General features: G+C 33.5%; 2 protein-coding genes across 2 annotated transcripts; both read right to left on the bottom strand.

Moving 5' to 3' along the window:
* Window positions 1–1,917: 1,917 nt before the first annotated feature.
* Window positions 1,918–13,159, bottom strand: LOC134242460 (uncharacterized). Its single transcript, XM_062724548.1, has 3 exons — window positions 12,845–13,159; window positions 2,824–3,031; window positions 1,918–2,738 (listed from the first exon to the last, which is right to left on the bottom strand). The coding sequence occupies exons 1-3, from the start codon at window positions 13,114–13,116 to the stop codon at window positions 2,163–2,165; spliced, it is 1,056 nt and encodes a 351-aa protein (XP_062580532.1). The 5' UTR covers window positions 13,117–13,159; the 3' UTR covers window positions 1,918–2,162.
* Window positions 13,160–15,733: 2,574 nt separating this feature from the next.
* Window positions 15,734–18,007, bottom strand: LOC134242463 (prefoldin subunit 4-like). Its single transcript, XM_062724552.1, has 4 exons — window positions 17,883–18,007; window positions 16,869–16,973; window positions 16,650–16,719; window positions 15,734–15,930 (listed from the first exon to the last, which is right to left on the bottom strand). Exons 1-4 carry the CDS (start codon window positions 17,904–17,906, stop codon window positions 15,734–15,736), a joined length of 396 nt encoding a protein of 131 aa, XP_062580536.1. The 5' UTR covers window positions 17,907–18,007.
* Between the last annotated feature and the right edge of the window lie 44 nt (window positions 18,008–18,051).

The following is an 18,051-nucleotide window of genomic DNA, read 5'->3' on the forward strand; positions in this document are numbered from 1 at the left end:
GTATGAGCCCATCCATTTAAGTAAAGAATATTTTAAATCGATGACTATTCAACGTGTTCGAACACAGTCCTAGTTATCACAAATCATGGAATTTAGTATTCACGAAATTACCCGAGGAAAGATATCATGTGGTGAATTATAATATTCAATGTGTCACAGCCCTTGGTTACAACAGAGAGAGGGGCAGTAATAAGAAGCAGTTTTTTTCTCTTTTTAACCATGAGCGCATGTTTGTCTGTTAAACTCCTTTTAACACAACATTACTTATGCAAATATACAAATACTGTTAAAAGGAAAACAATAGACAAACATGCGCTGACTATGTATAAAGTCATTAAAAAAGTGGGCGTCCTCATTATCGTACGGAGATTGAAGAAATGGTGTTGACCCCTACCCAAGAAAACAGAAAAAGTGTATGTGCACCGAATGTCACGTGCGGTTTGACGAACTAAAGGAAAACTGGATAAGTATATCTGCGCTCGCCCTAACGGTCGCACCGTCAACATATTATAATACCCTTAAAAACCCGAGTTTTCGATGTCCTTACTTGTAAAGTCGGCCATTTTTATTTACCATGCGCTTTTACGGTAAATAGGATGACCCCATTATATTTTTGATTGGTTGAAAGTGAAAGGCCAATCTCTTCCCATGCACCCCGAGTTATCGGTGAAAGACAACTTTAAAAAATAGAGCATTGCCCTATTCTTAAAGGCCGGTATACACGACAAGATTTTTATTATAAGATTTGTATTATAATACAAAATCTTACTGTGTATACACTCTTAATACAGTGTATCATACGATTTTTCGAATCTTGTAAAACGGTATTAAGAATAGGCAACCCTACTAATGTTAAGGCGGCTTTACACGATAATACAAGTCGTATACAACTTGTCGTATACAGCAAAATATTACTGTGTGAACTACGCTATTACTTTTATTATACGACTTTCTAAAGTGGTATGACAGTTTTTCGAGTAGAGCATGTTCCTATTCTGTACGACAAGTCGTATACGACTTTCCGGATCCAACCAATGAACGACTTGGGTTTTGAATTTATTCTAAGTTGACTGATCAACTATTATGACGTACAATGTAAAGTACATGTACTTGCAACAAATATAGAATTGTTTTGTGAATATTTATACGTTTATTTGTATCATTTATAAAGTAAGATACGGTTCAGGTATGACTTTGATAATATTTTTTTAGAAACTCTAGACGGTATATTTTGATATTACATTGGCTTATTTGAAATTTCTAGTGAGAAACATAACAGAGATTGACATCGTCCACGAACTTTTCGAACAACCCTCATAGTACCTGTCACCCCTTACAAACTTGATACATGTACTTCCTTTGAATCAAACTCGATTTTACTTCATACTTTATTGATTTTGATCTGTAAATAGACCAATTAAGAATACATTAATAACAATTTGGCACCAGGAAACTACAATTAAAAAGTTGCTTTTGAAATAACATCAGAAAAGTTTTGAGTACACTGTCACAGAATTAGGTAACATATACTCTTATAGAACACTACTGGTAAGGCCAAAAAAAATAATAGTCTTGTTTCCTGATACCAGCCTGAAAAAAATAGGGTAGGTAGGTCGGAAAATTTTTTTATTTTATTTTTTTCCAATGCTATTTGTTGGATATGAACTATTACAAAACCAAATTAAACATGTCACTGGTCAATATTATCGTTTAAAATAAGTAGTGTTTCATGCAAGTCAATATTTAAAACAAATATATTTCATGAAATACCACTTGAATATATATTTTTTTCACTTTTGGATCATGAAATTTTCGATTTTCCCTCAAAAACCAAATAAAAACTTTAGGGTCGGGTGCAAAAAAGTAGGGTAGGTCGGGTAGCAGGAAACAAGACTATTTTTATTTTTGGCCTAATTACATGTACCTATATTTATTGCTTATTAATGGCAGTACTATTGCTATCATCAAATAGAAACAACTGGCTGTGTAAAGCATTATTCAAGTAACAATGTACATTCATTTGGGTTTTTCTCTTAATTATGTGTGTACTGACATTTTAAAATTGACTGAGCTAAAAATAAAATTCTATATTATTCAAAGACTTGATAATTTTTTCATTTTGAATTCCACAACCAAAAAAAAAACCTCCTGCAAGCAAAATCTTAATAATTCATTTTTCTCATCCGGATGATCTTTGGGTTAATTCCTAGTTTTATTGACCTCATGGCCATGGCCCGGTTAAAATGTCTCTGTGTCTTCACTTCCCCTGGGTCATCAAAACTGGCTTCTATTGAGGTAATGACTCCAAAAATGACTCCCAAGACTAAAAACAAGATAATAAACAGGGTATACTGTGTCACTGTTGGACTTGGAGTTCCTTCCATTTCCCTGAGATGAGCTTTTGCAGGCTGAAAACCTGGATTAAGGTCAAGGGCGTGTGTAAAATGTAGTGCTGCTTCTTGGTAATGTCCATACGCTTTCAAGATTTCTCCTAGTGTAAAATGTTGAAGCCACGTATTCTGGGTGGAGGTTTGCATGACTAGTGAACGTCTTGTCAGAAATATTGCGTCATCTAAATACTGGAGATTAAATAAGACCCGTGCCATATTAAGTAAAACCTCTGGATTGTTTGGTGACACTGATAATGCTTTTCTAAAGCATTCTATTGAATTCTGTGTGTTTCCTTTAATTCTCCAAAAATTTCCTATTTGGTTATAGACATTTGCCGAGTTCGGATCCTGTAAAATATAAAAACATTATGTTATTTTTTAATCACAGACTCAAAAAATCTTTTCCTTATTTTTCTTAAAATCAAAAACTTACATCTTTTTTCATCCTTTTAAGTTTTTCCTCTAGTTCATTAATGTCTACATGTGAGCCTTTGCTGCCCTTTTTCTTGAAGATAAGTGCGACCTCCGGCTCTGGTATATGACTGTGCTCGTTCCGGTTTGCTATTCCCCGTAGGTGATCATACTGTGTGTGGTTTACAGCCTTCCCACAGCTTAGTTCTGTCTTCTTTTTCTGATCATCTCTATAAAAAATTATGTTTTTATGAGGACCATTTTTCCAGATCAACGTCATGAAAAATTATGTTTGAAATGACATTTAGAAATTCATTTGTCCTTAGTTGAAAATAAACAAAGTATCTTAATTATGTAATGTAACAGAATTAATTGTAGATCTAACTGATGCAATTTTATTTTCAAGCTATCATTCATTGTGTCACAAACATTTTCAAAGTAATTGATGTAAATTGCTATTTTCTTTTACAATTACAGATTTATCAACTGACACATTCAGTTGTATTAAGTTACCATATGGTGTTCAAGCTTTAGCTCTAAAGCTTGACGCTATAAAAAATATTAACTAAAAGATTGGCCATTTTGTACAGTTTTTCAGGAAACGAGGAAAATGATGCAATTCATGATGGCATAATGCATTGAATAGCTAGAAAATTATATGTCATTTTTTTTATAGATATGCAGTCATCAATGGTCTAAGTGAATGATATGTAATGCATTAAGAAACTAATACTAAGTAGTTTCACTTTTTCAGAGGGGGGTCAAAAGGTTTAAGCATGTGTTTTACTATGAAGTTACCATCACTGAAGGCCAAATAAGTGGAAAGGCATAAGCGAAAACCAAAAACAAATACATTGACCAGAAGTGTTACGCTGGCTCTTCCATTAACTGTAGCTTACACGAAGGATATTACACGTTTTAAAATATAAATCACATTTGCAGTCAAGGCAAGGAGTTAAAAAATGTAAATATAAGCAATGAATCCTTATTTTTTTAAAGATAAAGTCTCATAACAGTGTGTGCAAACAAATTTTCATAACACACCAATGTGCAATGGCATTACTCAATTTGTTTGCTCACACCTTTGCATTTATGAGAAAAACATAATTTATTATAGCTTTCAAAAAATAAGGATTCAATACTTAATTAAAATCAGACCATAAATGTAGGAGGAGTAGCATTTTGAAGTACACTGTATATCAGAAATGTCCATTTTAGTAAAAATGGCAACACCATATTGGCATTCATCAAAATCTAAAACCTATCTCTACAGAATTATCTATATGTAACAAGAAAGGACAAGAGGTAAGGCTGGACTGAGAATCGAATCCTTATCCAGAACCCCTGCATCTCCAGTCAGGTGCTCTGCCAATTGAGCTATCCGTGCCGATATCCACCGCCCAAACCATTACATTCCTCCCTCCTTAAATGGCTTTCGCCCTCGAAGACACAGCCCAAGTTCTAACTAGCCCCTGGCAGGACTTTCACCTGCAATTCCAGGGGTGGTCAATGGCACCAAATCTGTAACAGGAAGGGAGGAAATGTATGGTTGGACTGGCAAATGAACCCGGGACCCCTGCTTCTCCAGGCAGATACTCTACCAACTGAGCTATCCAAGCTGATATCCACTGCCCAAAAAATTACAGTGACATAATTACATTTATAATTCTTTAGTTACGTCATCTTGTGTACCAAGTGCAGTCACATCAATTGAAAAAAATTATAGCAAAACTGTAGGAGGTGTAGCATTGTTTACAGACGGACAGACAGACAAGCATCTTAATTACTATCATATGATCATGATCGCCGATGCTCTTCTAGTCTCTGACCAGTACAGCTTAAAATACTCATAACATCATCAGACCATGTCAGTATGATGATGATCACTCAACAGTTTTCCCGGGTTTTACACTAAAATAAACAATTAATTGGGATGTACAAGCCATATTAGATCTAGTCTGGTGTAAAATAAGAAATACCAAGAATGTGCTTAATACTCTACTAAACTAGCCCAAAGTTACTCAAAGTGCTAATGCACTAATTACCTACTGCTAGAGACCAAAATTAGTAAATAATTAAGTGTATTTTGTTTCAATTAGGAGGAAATTAATCATGTTAGAACTGCGCAGCTACAGCATTCACGAGATGAAAAATGCATTGAAAATGGTGTTAGTTTGATTCATTGATAATATGGCTACAACCATTTGTTTCGCTTTTTTCTTGTCATTATCAATAATTCTTGAAAATTTGATTTTTCATATGGGTGTCTTCCTGAGGCCATGTGTTTATTTCGTCCGCCATTCCTCTGTCACACAGAGTTCGAATAACATTGATTTTAGAATAAATACGACCATAATAACATCAAGACAAGAAATAACTAAGTAATAATCATTAGGTTACATTACTTACTACTTTTATTTGTTGCATCGCATCGTCTGATTGATGAAAAAACGCGATTTTAACCCTACTCCAGCAAATCGGGAAAAACTGTTCTGTTTACAGCTCGAATTTCCTCGATAATATCATTCCACTGAGCACGTGGTTGGCATGTGCATATATCTGCTGTGGATAGATGCGTTTATTACTATGATTATATTTAATTTTTCATGGAAGAAGTCTTGATAATTTGTTGTTTTTTTTAAAACTCAAGAAAAAAGATAAAATATGTCCTAAACATATGTGTTTACGGCGGGTCTTTTTTCTGTGGCGATAGAAGTTATTTTCAAATGGGGCACTGCAAGGAGGATGCTTAGCATTTTATTTGAAAATGTTAAACAATATGTGGTGCATGAAAAAAAATTGTAATTACATGTCTTACATTCGAAAAGTTGGTACATATGTCTATTTTGTTTAGCAGTTAGATAGAAAAAATAAGCAGTTAGAGGATTTCCTTCAGGCACCTCACATAAATAGCTAGATTGTTCGCAATGAACCATACATTGTATGGAGTAATGTTTGGACATAAAAACGCATCATGTCTCCTTATGTTGACAACGTTGTAAGCTCTCGCTCATTGAACATACGAAGCTTGATAAAATATATTGAGTCGTTTCTTTGAAATTTAGAAGCAAGCACAGTGTTTGCAAAGAAAGGTCCATTGCATATGCTTTGTCTATCATCGCAAAAAAAAAAAAATGAGAGGCTACACCCCCCCCCCCCGAAAATCCTACGTTTGTTTTTCAAAATAGTGCTAAAGATTCAAAAATTTCGCATTACTAAATATGTGATGAAACATGTAACAACCTTATAAGACCATTTGTTATAAAAATATTTGGTTGCCCTCTCTCCCGATCTATTGCCTAGAAATGGCCCGACTCAATTTTTTTTTAAGCGGTTAGCTAGCTAACCGCTTTATGGCATGGGCTCCAAAAAACCGGAAACTTCCATAAGGCGCTACCTATCGACATCGCTTTATCGCACGTAACCTTATCCTTCTGCAACCAAAACCGGAAACTTCCACAAGGCGAAGTGCTTCCTATGATTTGTATACTGTTGGCGTAATACGCCCCCTGGTGAGAGATTGACAATATGCTGTGTATGAAGAGTGGCTATTATAACGATTATATCGAATTCTTATTAGTATTTACCAAAACATTGACAATACTTAGAACACTAACTTCAAAGAACTGAGAATTAGGTCCTTATTACATGTACATCGTGCGATCGCGATTTATAGCAACTGTTAGTTTATTTTTGAAAGTTGAACGATACGGTTAATTATACAGCAGGTTGAAGGTTATTACAGACTGCAAAAACATCAGCAAATCTCTCGATTGAGTTTGATTTTCCTTGCCAAAGTATTAAGAAACACCATTTATTAAGTTAAGTAATACCTGAAAAACGCTTTTATAAAAACACCGAATGCATCTGTAAGTTTTACACTTTTTGTAACGTTTTTATGGAAACAATAGGACTACCTCCACAATGAAACGTTTGTTTTTCTTCTCTTTTCTTCTCTGTCTAATAAACAGATTATAAAAGCTCTGCTCCCAGGGGTAAATTCTCTACTCCGTCTTTGATAATTTATTACAAACGATCACAAGGGATCACTTACGTTTAGTAATGAAAAAAGTAATGGGGCACTTAAAGTAGTAAAATTAATTTTGAAAAAAAAAAATGGAGAAATATATATTAATTTTAATCAGCATTGTGATCCTCTTCTAAAAGTCAACCGATATTTTTATTCACAGAAGAATGAGGTTAGAAAAAATCTTGGCAATTAGCAAAAATTTAAAATATATACTTAATGCTTATTTATAAGTTTTGAAAATTTGATCAATTCCTAGGGAACGTATTATTAGCTGTGAAAATACTTTTTAAATTTGAATTTGTCCAATTTTTCGATTATTATTTTGAGCGTTTGAGAAGAATTAAATTAAAATACAGGTGTTTAGAGGCACATTGATAGAAAAGAAATCAGTGTATATCGTTTAACCGACAGATTGAAGAAAGTGACACTGATAACTTCTTAAGTTACACTGATTTTTAATGTACATTTGAATTTTTAAATACTAGTATTGATTGATTAGACAACTTTCCTTTTCACGTGTATTTGAGAACAATATTGCATGAAGAGTATATGGCAAATACGCATTATATGTCCTTATCTAGACATATTGTGCAAGACTTCTTTTAAATGATTCTCATATACCATTTACTTTATTCGAACATTTACTTGTTTGAAAAGTCAATAAAGTACATTTCATAAAGCTAGATAATCTTGTTTACTCGCCAGTCTTCCCGTAGAAGTAGTAGTTATAATATTACTAAACGGAAGTATTCAGTATCTGTATCAAAATACAGAATGATCAATGATCGATTTAAGAAGAAAAGCTGACTCCTGAAAGTTCAAGAGATGGGATCCGTTGCCTAGAAGAAGTAAGCATCCCTCGTTGATAGGTTAATTATATAGCCGCGATGAGCCTACACAACTGAAGCTCTCTGATATCAATTCACTTACAAAGTCTCTGCTCAGCCATCCTTTTTTTCTCTGACTAGCCATCTGTAGATCTACACTACTCCAAATCCATTAATCTAAAGAATTTAACTTGTCATTCTTTTAGTTGTTTGCTATATAGTAGGCTTTACAATTACCTAATTTCAGATTAAATAGAACATAAAAGACTATTAAATTATCAACATCAACATAATTGTTTTCATCCAGAGAACAATTGGATGCCATTAAGAGAGAACTTTTAAAAATGCACTTCCTGTCTTTCAAACTGAAGAAATCTCATGTTTAAATTTTGAAACATGCATTTCAATCTAATTAAAATTTATTTAAATGTTCCAAATCCGCTACCGCTTCTGAAACATCTAACATCCCATTCGGGGTCACATCAGAGCGACCTTTCGATTATAAATACATGTACAAGTAAACACAAACACTTTGGCCATGTAGATTCAAGCCTCGGTAAACAATTTTCAAATTAATTCCACGGCTACATATCATCATCTCATGTATAGTCTGCAGTCTGGCATCTGAACGTGAATAATACAAACGAAAGAGCACAAACTATACAAGCTACCCCACACGTCATACATAACACAGCTTTTGCAATGCATATTTTGTTTACTACAAAACTCCTCGGGTGTTTTGGTTCGGTGGTGAAAACAGGAAACCCATCTGAACTATAAGCCAAGATTTCGGACGAACCATTTTCTTTGACTAATCGAAGATTCACTCTTACATGACCCAAATAGGATGTTGTTATATGTTTGAGAGGCAGTAGCGGATTCGGAACATCTAATTTTAATTAGATTGCATCCATCTGTGACATCAGTTTGGAATGTTATTGGTTTTACTATTAAGTAAAGTATTACAAAAACAGAATGTCTGGGTTTTTTCTCTGATGACATTGGACAAAGATATGCATACTTAAATATCATCATTTTATGCACTTTTTTCGGTGCATATTAGATGAAAGCATGCTAACCGTTTTTCAGTACTTTCAGTACTTTGATTTTACATCTCATTACACGATTTTTTTTTCTTCCGTCAACAAATATGTTTAAATGTTTAGGACATTTTTTTCTCACCTATAAATACGGACCCAATAATTTTTCCTTGAGAGGACCACCAAAGGTCATTTTAAAGATGGTATAAAATATTTAATGATGTTGATTTTTTTTCTTTTATACTCTGTAAAATTGTTATTTACACAAAAAGGGCAAATAGAAGAAAGGTTTTTTTTTATTCATTAAATCTCCTGACCTACTCTGAATTATTTCATTCCTTTTCAAATGTTGCTCCGCTGTAATGAAAATTGTAAATGTTTATTTGACAGAGTATACGAGGGGTGATCAAAAAATAAATGATATCTTAGGTATTTCATAGTTATATTATTGTTGAAATATTCAAGTATTTTTCAAAGTGTAAATTGGAGGTCTTTGACAGCGTATTGCTTAATTAAAAACACATCCCTTTTCAAACTTGCTTTCACCGGGCAACATAACAAGTATCATATTTAACCATCTGCCTTCCTTCACTAAAACGATCTATCCAATCATTGATTGAATTTAGAGGAAGTCATTTGTCTTAATAAACTGTGAAAAAATTCTTATACGCTACTTCAAAGGCATTTTTAAGATATACCATAAATATTTTTAAGTCGTTTGTTGAACGAGTTCCCCAGAGACAACCATTTTTCGTCACAAGTACCTGCATAATGACGTCATTTTCACATTGTAAGAAAAACTTTATTCAGCATATGCTATATATTTATAGAACTTGTGTCTGGCTATGTGTGCACCAAATTTGTTTCTAATCTGAATTGTGGTTTTGTAGAGATAGTTCGCGAACTTTTTGATCACCCCTCGTACTAGTAGGTACTAAAACAAGGTCATTCATATCGATTTTATGTGTTTAATTTCTTTGTGTTTCATTGGTGATAATTATGTTCCCCAAACGAAGTAGGGGAACATATTGTTTTTACTCTGTTTCTTATTATTATTATTATTATGTTCCCCAAACGAAGTTGGGGAACATATTGTTTTTACTCTGTTTCTTATTATTATTATTATTATTTTTCTTCTTCTTCTTCCTGGGTACTTTTTTGTCCGGGAATGATCTTGTAAACTGTTCGTCCGATGTAGGTAAAACCTTTTTAGGGTCAGTAGACATGTTATGTAGATTTGCGGAATCAAGGTCATTTTGCGCGCACGTGCTTGCAAGAGCGCGCACGTGCAACACGTGAAATGACCAATATAATGGATATTGCCGTAACTTTTCTATTTTTTGATGAATTTTTTAGAAACTCATAATGTAAGGATACATTAGTAATATAGACAAGCTGGCATGGTCAAAATAGCAAGAACTCACGCGCATGCACGTGCGCTTCCCTCTGATTGGCTGAAACTAAAGTCTCAATATCTTTCTTGTTTCTTGTCATAATCCTTTGAAATTTTGAACATAGTCCTTCATTATGAAGATCTACAGCAAGATATATAAGAATGTTCATGAAAGCATGCGCATGCGCATGTGCTGCAATCTGATTGGCTGAAACTTTAAATGGCTATATCTCCTTTGTTTTTCGACGAAATGCTTTGAAATTTAAAACATAGCCATGCATTAGGATATCCTAAAATATGATATAGAAAAAAAATCATGAAATCACGCGCATGCACGTGTGCTGCAATCTGATTGGCTGAAACTTTAAATGGTCATATCTCCTTTGTTTTTCGACGAAATGCTTTGAAATTTAAAATATAGTCATGCATTAGGATATCCTTCAATACGATAAAGATAAAAATTTATGAAATCACGTGCATGCATGTGTGCTGCAATCTGATTGGCTGAAACTTCAAATGGCTATAACTCCCTTGTTTTTCAACCAAACAGGATGGGATTTAGAACATAGATAAATATAAGGGACTCCTACAAGAACGTGTAGTCATTATGCACGTGCGTGCAAGTGAAATGAGTAAAATTAAAAACACACTCGAATGAGTATATTTTTAACACTTTTGGATTAAATGCTTTGATATTAAGTAATATTAAAATCTTAAATAGTGTAGACAAAATAATATGGTCGTTACGCACATGAACACGCATGCAATGCCTATTTTTAAATATATTTTGTATTTTTCTGGGAAGACCTTGATTAAGTCTAAATTCCTTCAAGTATTTCTTATTTAATAGAGATTACAGGGAATATGGCACCAAAAGGGAGTTGGGGAGCGTTTGGGGAACATCTGTAACGGTCCCCGTTACAATTAGCACTAGTTTTTCTTCTTCTTCTTCCTGGGTACTTTTTTGTCCGGGAATGATCTTGTAAACTGTTCGTCCGAGGTAGGTAAAACCTTTTTAGGGTAAGTAGACATGTTATGCAGATTTGCGGAATCAAGGTCATTTTGCGCGCACGTGCTTGCAAGAGCGCGCACGTGCAACACTTGAAATAACCAATATAATAGATATAGTCGGAACTTTTCTATTTTTTGATAAAATGCTTTGAAACTCATAACGTAAGGATACATTAGTAGTATAGACAAGATGGCATGGTCAAAATAGCAAGATCTCACGCGCATGCACCTGCGCTTTGCTCTGATTGGCTGAAACTAAAGTCTCAATATCTTTCTTGTTTCTTGTCATAATCTTTTGAAATTTTGAACATGGTCCTACATTATGAAGATCTACAGCATGATATATTAAAATTTGAATAAAAGCATGCGCATGCGCGCGTGCTGTAATCTGATTGGCTAAAACTTTAAATGGCTATATCTCCTTTGTTTTTTGACGAAATGCTTTGAAATTTAAAACATAGTCATGCATTACGATATCCTAAAATATGATGTAGAAAATATTCATGAAATCACGCGCATGCACGTGTGCTGCAATCTGATTGGCTGAAACTTCAAATGGCTATAACTCTCTTGTTTTTCAACCAAACAGGATGGGATTTAGAACTTGGATAAATATAAGGGACTCCTACAAGAAGGTGTAGTCATTATGCACGTGCTTGCACGTGAAATGAGTAAAATAAAAAATACAATCGAATGAGTGCATTTTTTAATACTTTTGGATTAAATGCTTTGATATTATTAAAATTTTAGATAGTGTAGACAAGATAATATGGTCGTTACGCACATGAACACGCGTGCAATGCCTATTTTTTAAATATATTTTGTATTTTTCTTGGAAGACCTTGATTAAGTCTAAATTCCATAAAGTATTTCTTATTTAATAGAGAAAACAGGGAATATGGCACCAAAAGGGAGTTTGGGAGCGTTTGGGGAACATCTGTAACGGTCCCCGTTACAATTAGCACTAGTTAAAATTTTGATAGATATTATGTTATCTGTGGCAAACTTACAAACTCTTAATTCTTAACTTTGATGGTACTCATTTTTCCTTACCATGAATCAAAGAGTTTAAGATTTTTTCTTTTATATCAATACGTACACTATTTGACAACTGTTCGATAATAAAACTAAATGAATTACTTCAAGCCACACTATAACACATATCCTCTTTTAAAAGTGTTCATACTATTTGAAATATTTTGCAACTGTAATTCTCTTCTACATTTAAAGATTGTTATGTCCCTCCATATTAAGAAGAGGTCTGGAAAACAAAATTCTGTGCTAAAAATAGACCACGTGCTGCTATCCATGAACTACTTTCATGGTTCTTTACACTCTTTTTGAAGACAACGATACCTTGTTTTGAACTTGAAATTATCATTTAAAAGTGCAAAATTTAGACATTTTCTCAACAAATGGTTGTAGAGAGAACATTAATGCACAGTTTTCGTATTTTTTTGGATTTTTTAAGGCTCTGCTGAATTCTGCAGCTGCGCAGTTCTAAGGAGCATATCAAAAGCATTTTTCTGCAAAAGTATAGATTATATATGCACAACATGCATTCAGTTATGCATATTTATTGTATCTTTATCATAAGGACTTAAAATTTGATGAAAATATAATGTATTTTAGCCATTTGAAGAAATGTTTACATTTGTTCTCACTGCACTAAAGGTGGCCGTACATCCCCCTTAACATGCAAGTTGTCATTGAAGACTAAACTGAAAACAACTCCTACATACTCGTTCGAGCAGTCCTTATACCGGTGTTTATCACAATGTTCTGTTTTTCTCATTATTCGCCACTGTCCGTTTTCTACCACTTTGTTGGTCAGAATGTTCATCAACTCGTCCGTCTCCCCATCTGTTTGGTCGCTGCTCTGTATCACCTTTCCCTCGTCTGCGCTCAGTTTCCAGTGGTTTGACCCTGCAGAACTTCTAGAATTCGAATTTACAATTTGCATGGACACTATATACAGTGCCATATACGAGACACTTGGTAAATCGTAAGTCATTTTCACAGTTTTCAAGCTATGTTGACAGTTTACTTTCTGACAGTTGAGTCAACTGTTGACATCGTGTTTTCGTCAATATGGCGGTCTTTAGAGCGCCATCTGTGAAGAATTTTTCCGATTTTCTAGGGGAGGTAAATCTTATATAAATTTTATGAAACCACAAAAGACATGAAGAAGGGGGTGGGTTACACCATAGAATGTGGATCTGAAAGAGGGTATCAGGGATAGAATCCCATTTGCATAATTTTTTTGTAAGGAGAAAGGAGAGGGGAAAACAAGGGGAGGGGGGCTCAAAGAGAGAGAGAGTGACTGAGAGAGAGAGAGAGAGAGAAGTAAAAGTAACTGAGTTTGCATTAATACATGTGTTATTGTTATTACTGATAATGGATGATTATATATATATATATATATATATATATATATATATATATATATATATATATATATATATATATATATATATATTTTTTTTTTTTTAAGTATAAAGCACAGAAGATTTTCCAGCAATATAAATTATGAGCTGCATTTGTGACTGAGTATCTTAATTCTAATTGCTATTAACAATCATTTTGATGAAAAATGTGTATCATTTATAGTAGCTGCAGAACTATAGCTCTCCGAAAAAATATATATTGATAGACCGGACTATCAATATATATTTTTTCGGAGAGCTGCAGTTCTGCAGCTACATTTATAGATATATAGGTCTATATGTGCTGACTGCTGTCACATAAAAAATCTGCTTGTAATTTAAACATTTATGATGAAAAAAAAGTATGAAGAAAGATTTCTCTTTACAATGGAATGTTTAGTATTCTATAAGAAAATACTCGAAATGTACAGGTTGACAATGGTGTAATTTTACTTTTTTCAAAGATTATAAACAGTTCTCTCATCGCAAATATAAATAACAGAAGTCTTAGAATAAATTGATTTATCATTAAAATAGTTAATATACACTACGGGTTCTGTGAGCAGCGAGCTCACTAATAGATACCCCCAGTCCCCGGCTCCCATATGAATATAATGGCAGTACGTGTCCATGTCTTGCTATGAGAAAACAAAAATATTTGTCGGATCAAAAAGTAAAACATAGGAACTCAACTTGTTTCATTTAATTTCCAAACCTGACAAAAACACCTTTCAGAAACAAGAAACAAGTCCTGGAAAGCATAGGATCTGTCATATTTCAATATACGATGGGATATGCTAAAAAATGTGTTCTAAAAACAATTAGGAATTTGATATAAATGTTATTGACATTGTGTTTCAACTAAAGGAGCATATCTATAATGGCCAAAATCAAAGGTGCTTGAATAAAGGACCCCCCCCCCCCCTCCCGCCTTTGATATAGACCCCGTTTTCGATTTTTTTTTTCTCATTATCTAGCTTTCAATGACATATTTGTGATAACACCAACAAACCAAAAAATTACCTAAAACCTAAAACAAATGTTTTATAAAATCTACTCTACATTCTTTATATAAAAATCAACTTTATATATATTTATATAGATAGAATGGAGTAGAATTTTTTATAAAATGCTAGTTTAAGCAATTTTTTTGAATTGATAGCATTGATTATATCACAAATGTGTCATTCATATATAATTTATGTGAAAAAAGTCTAAAAGGCTTGCAGTCTATATTGGGGGGGGGGGGTCCTGTCCTCAAGCCCCTGTGGAAAAAATTAAGACAAAATCATTGAAAAGCATTTTTGTTTCTTTCCGAGCACCAGTGTCATTATTTATTGAACAGCCCTTGTACATGAATGGGTGACTCAGTCCCATAGATTTGCCATTTCCAATTTTCATTTCTACATAAATTTCCATCTCACATTTATTTCACATTTTGTTCCTCTGTGAAATAAATCAAGATGTCAGCAATAGACCTATTTAATATAATTTCACTATGTCACTCTTACAAAATGGTGACTCACATTAGGCATTTTGTAGTGGAGGAGCAGCATACAGGACTTTCAGAGAAATGCTTTTTTCCCTATATAATCAATGAAGTTCCACCCTAACACTAGAACCCCTTATCCAAGGGACTATAAAATCTAATATTTTGGAAGAGACACACCCTTGCTTGCACATAGTTTTGTCCCTAAATAATACTCAGGAACAGTCAGACAAAATTTTCAAAGAAATAATGCAATATAATCTACAGAGCATCTTGCCTCATCCCCAATTTCCCTGACCCAGGGGCCATGAAATTCATAATTTCGAAAGTTTTTTAATTAGAGTTCATGTTGCTTGAACATCTCTGTATAGAGCAATTAAGAGAGCTATAGGCATTGCATTTACCCACATTCACAAATGTCTTTGAAACCACATATACAGGCACCTGATTTTTTATCAATCAGTCGCTCAATATGCCAAATATCGAAAAATTCTACCCCTTCTGACAACATCTGGGGTCTTGAGTCAACATGTTGATGGCAATGTTTTGTTTCAAGACCCCATGACGTTGTGAGAGGGGGTAAAATTTTTCGATATTTGGCATATTGAGCGATTGATTGATAAAAATTCAGGTGCCTGTGGTGAAACAACAAGGATGCTACCCTACACTTGAAGAGAAAAACTAAAAAATACACAAGATTTTAATGGTACATGTATTTATTCATCATCAGCTTCTAATTTGATATTGTTTCCAAACTTAGCATACAATTTCACTTTAAGATCTTGAAGTAGAGTTTGTATAGCTTCACACTGTCGCTCTAAGTCTTTCATCTCTTCCTGTGTGTTTTCCTTGGCTTTTTCCAACATCTCATTAGCACTGTCTACTGTTAAACTGACAAATACTTCTCCTATCTGATATGTAATGAATGAGTTAAGGAATCAACAGTCAAAAACAATGCAACTAAGAATTTCACTGACAGATTAGGCTATATTGTTGGCAAAAAATTAGGTAAACATTTAAATAGATATGCTGACATCAAGAATAACATTTAGATCTAGATCTGAAACTGAACACTAGTATATCATTAATATCCCCGAGGCAGCTTTCAAAATCATACTGCATACTTTTCATTTAAATAAACACCTCACAATGATGGGGCTGGCTCAACTTGCGACCTTTCTTGCTAAAAGATTAATTTCTGAAAATACTTAAGTTTCACTTTACAGTTTACACCACATTAAAATTGTTTGCCAGGCTCGTGTGAGCATCAACGTACAGTAAATCTTAAATGCATAAAAATTTATAATAATGAGATCCTGTGCTTGCAAAATTTTAAATTGGATTTATTACTTTTTTAAGGTTACATACATAAAATAAACAGAATTTGTGGAAAAAAATTCCATGCTATAATTTATACATACCATATAATTACATCTATCTTCAGTATCTTGTGACAATAAATGTTGTCAAAAATTGGTTACCTTCAGTACTTGTATCATTTTTGAGTGGAGTTTTTATGGGGTGGGGGTGTGAAGTGGGTAGGAGTGGGGTGAAAAACTGCTTTAAAAAAGGTCTCAAGTTCATCCTTACAATGTAAATATAAGTCCAAATGTCAATGCTTTTAATTTTAAGGATATGGGACTAATTCATCATCTAACATCATCATCTCGTCTCCAGCATCCTCCAAGTTCTGTAACTCTTTCTGATGAAAAAATTAAAATATCCTACGTATTAAAAAAATCATTTTTCATTTCTGCAAATGTTAAGGTATAAATATTTAGTTTCCTTTAGAGTAAATTAAAAGCAGTTTTGATTTGCTTTGAAAATACATAAAGTAGGACAGTGTGTTACCTTTTTATTCTCTAGTTCATCCTTGAGATCCTGAAGTTTAGCGTTATTTCTGGCGAATTTATTGATTTTCTGTTGATCATCATAGGTGACCTGGGTATCCGGGTCCTACAACAGAGAGAGACTGTCATTATAGGTTAAACACAGAGCAAGATGTTCAGTAGAGTTAATTTGTCAGCAGTACTAACAATCTCCCGTGCAGAGTTGTCGTTCATTCTATCTCAGACGCCTCTGCAATGGGCTCACTTCAAGATTTTTGACGTAACGTATAAAACATGATATTTGCAGGATTGCTTCAAATTAAATCAATAGTTCTGGATTGATTTGAGTTAATATTTATCTCAAAACTTAAGACATAAGCATAAAAACTGAATTATAATGAATTAAAACTAACACACTATCATTTCTTGTGTTTATCACTGTGATAAACGCGAGCGAACGACAGAGCTGAATGTATGAGTTGATGGTAGTGAGTGCAGTACTTATTGCCCATTTTTAAGTTCTTTTCCTGCTAAATGACGCCATTAGTCGGGATTTTATTTCTGATAAAATAAGCATGTTAAGATAGTATAACTTTGGATTGAGCTGATTCAATATCTTTATGAATCAACTCAGGTGAGCAAATAAATAGGATTTAAATATGATTGATCATGGTGATGGATTAAGATTTCGTGGATTTCTCCTATTTATTCCTATGGAAAAGATTGATCCCTATATTGTGATTGTGTTGGACCTGCATGATGGATCAGTTATAATTATAACTCGAATTTCCTGTAGGGATTCTTTGGTTGATCAATTCATTAAATTGATACATGAAACAAACATAAAATTCCAAAAAATTAATTTATTATTACTACAAGCATGCCCTAGTCATGATTTTTTTTTTTTTTTCACAAGCCATGCTTGCAAATGAATGGCACTTCCCAATGCGATTGGTCCATCTTTTTTTTAGCAATTGTTATTTGTTAATGACAGAAAAATTCTTAACATTGATTAATTCCTCTGTAGTATACTTACTGAATCTTTCATCGAGTTTGCCATAGCAGTGTGAAAAATATTTTTCGACGACTCGAAGAAATCCAGAAAAGTACTATAACATTCAGACCGAGTCCGATATAAAGGAATTGTTAACTCGGACAAGGAATATTGGAAATGTTTTTGATTTTTACAATTATTTAGCCAGTTT

The sequence above is a fragment of the Saccostrea cucullata genome, unplaced genomic scaffold, assembly GCF_032062105.1.
Source record: "Saccostrea cucullata isolate Sc308-1 unplaced genomic scaffold, CSIRO_AGI_Scuc_v1 ctg2773, whole genome shotgun sequence".
Classification (NCBI taxonomy): Eukaryota; Metazoa; Mollusca; class Bivalvia; order Ostreida; family Ostreidae; genus Saccostrea; species Saccostrea cuccullata.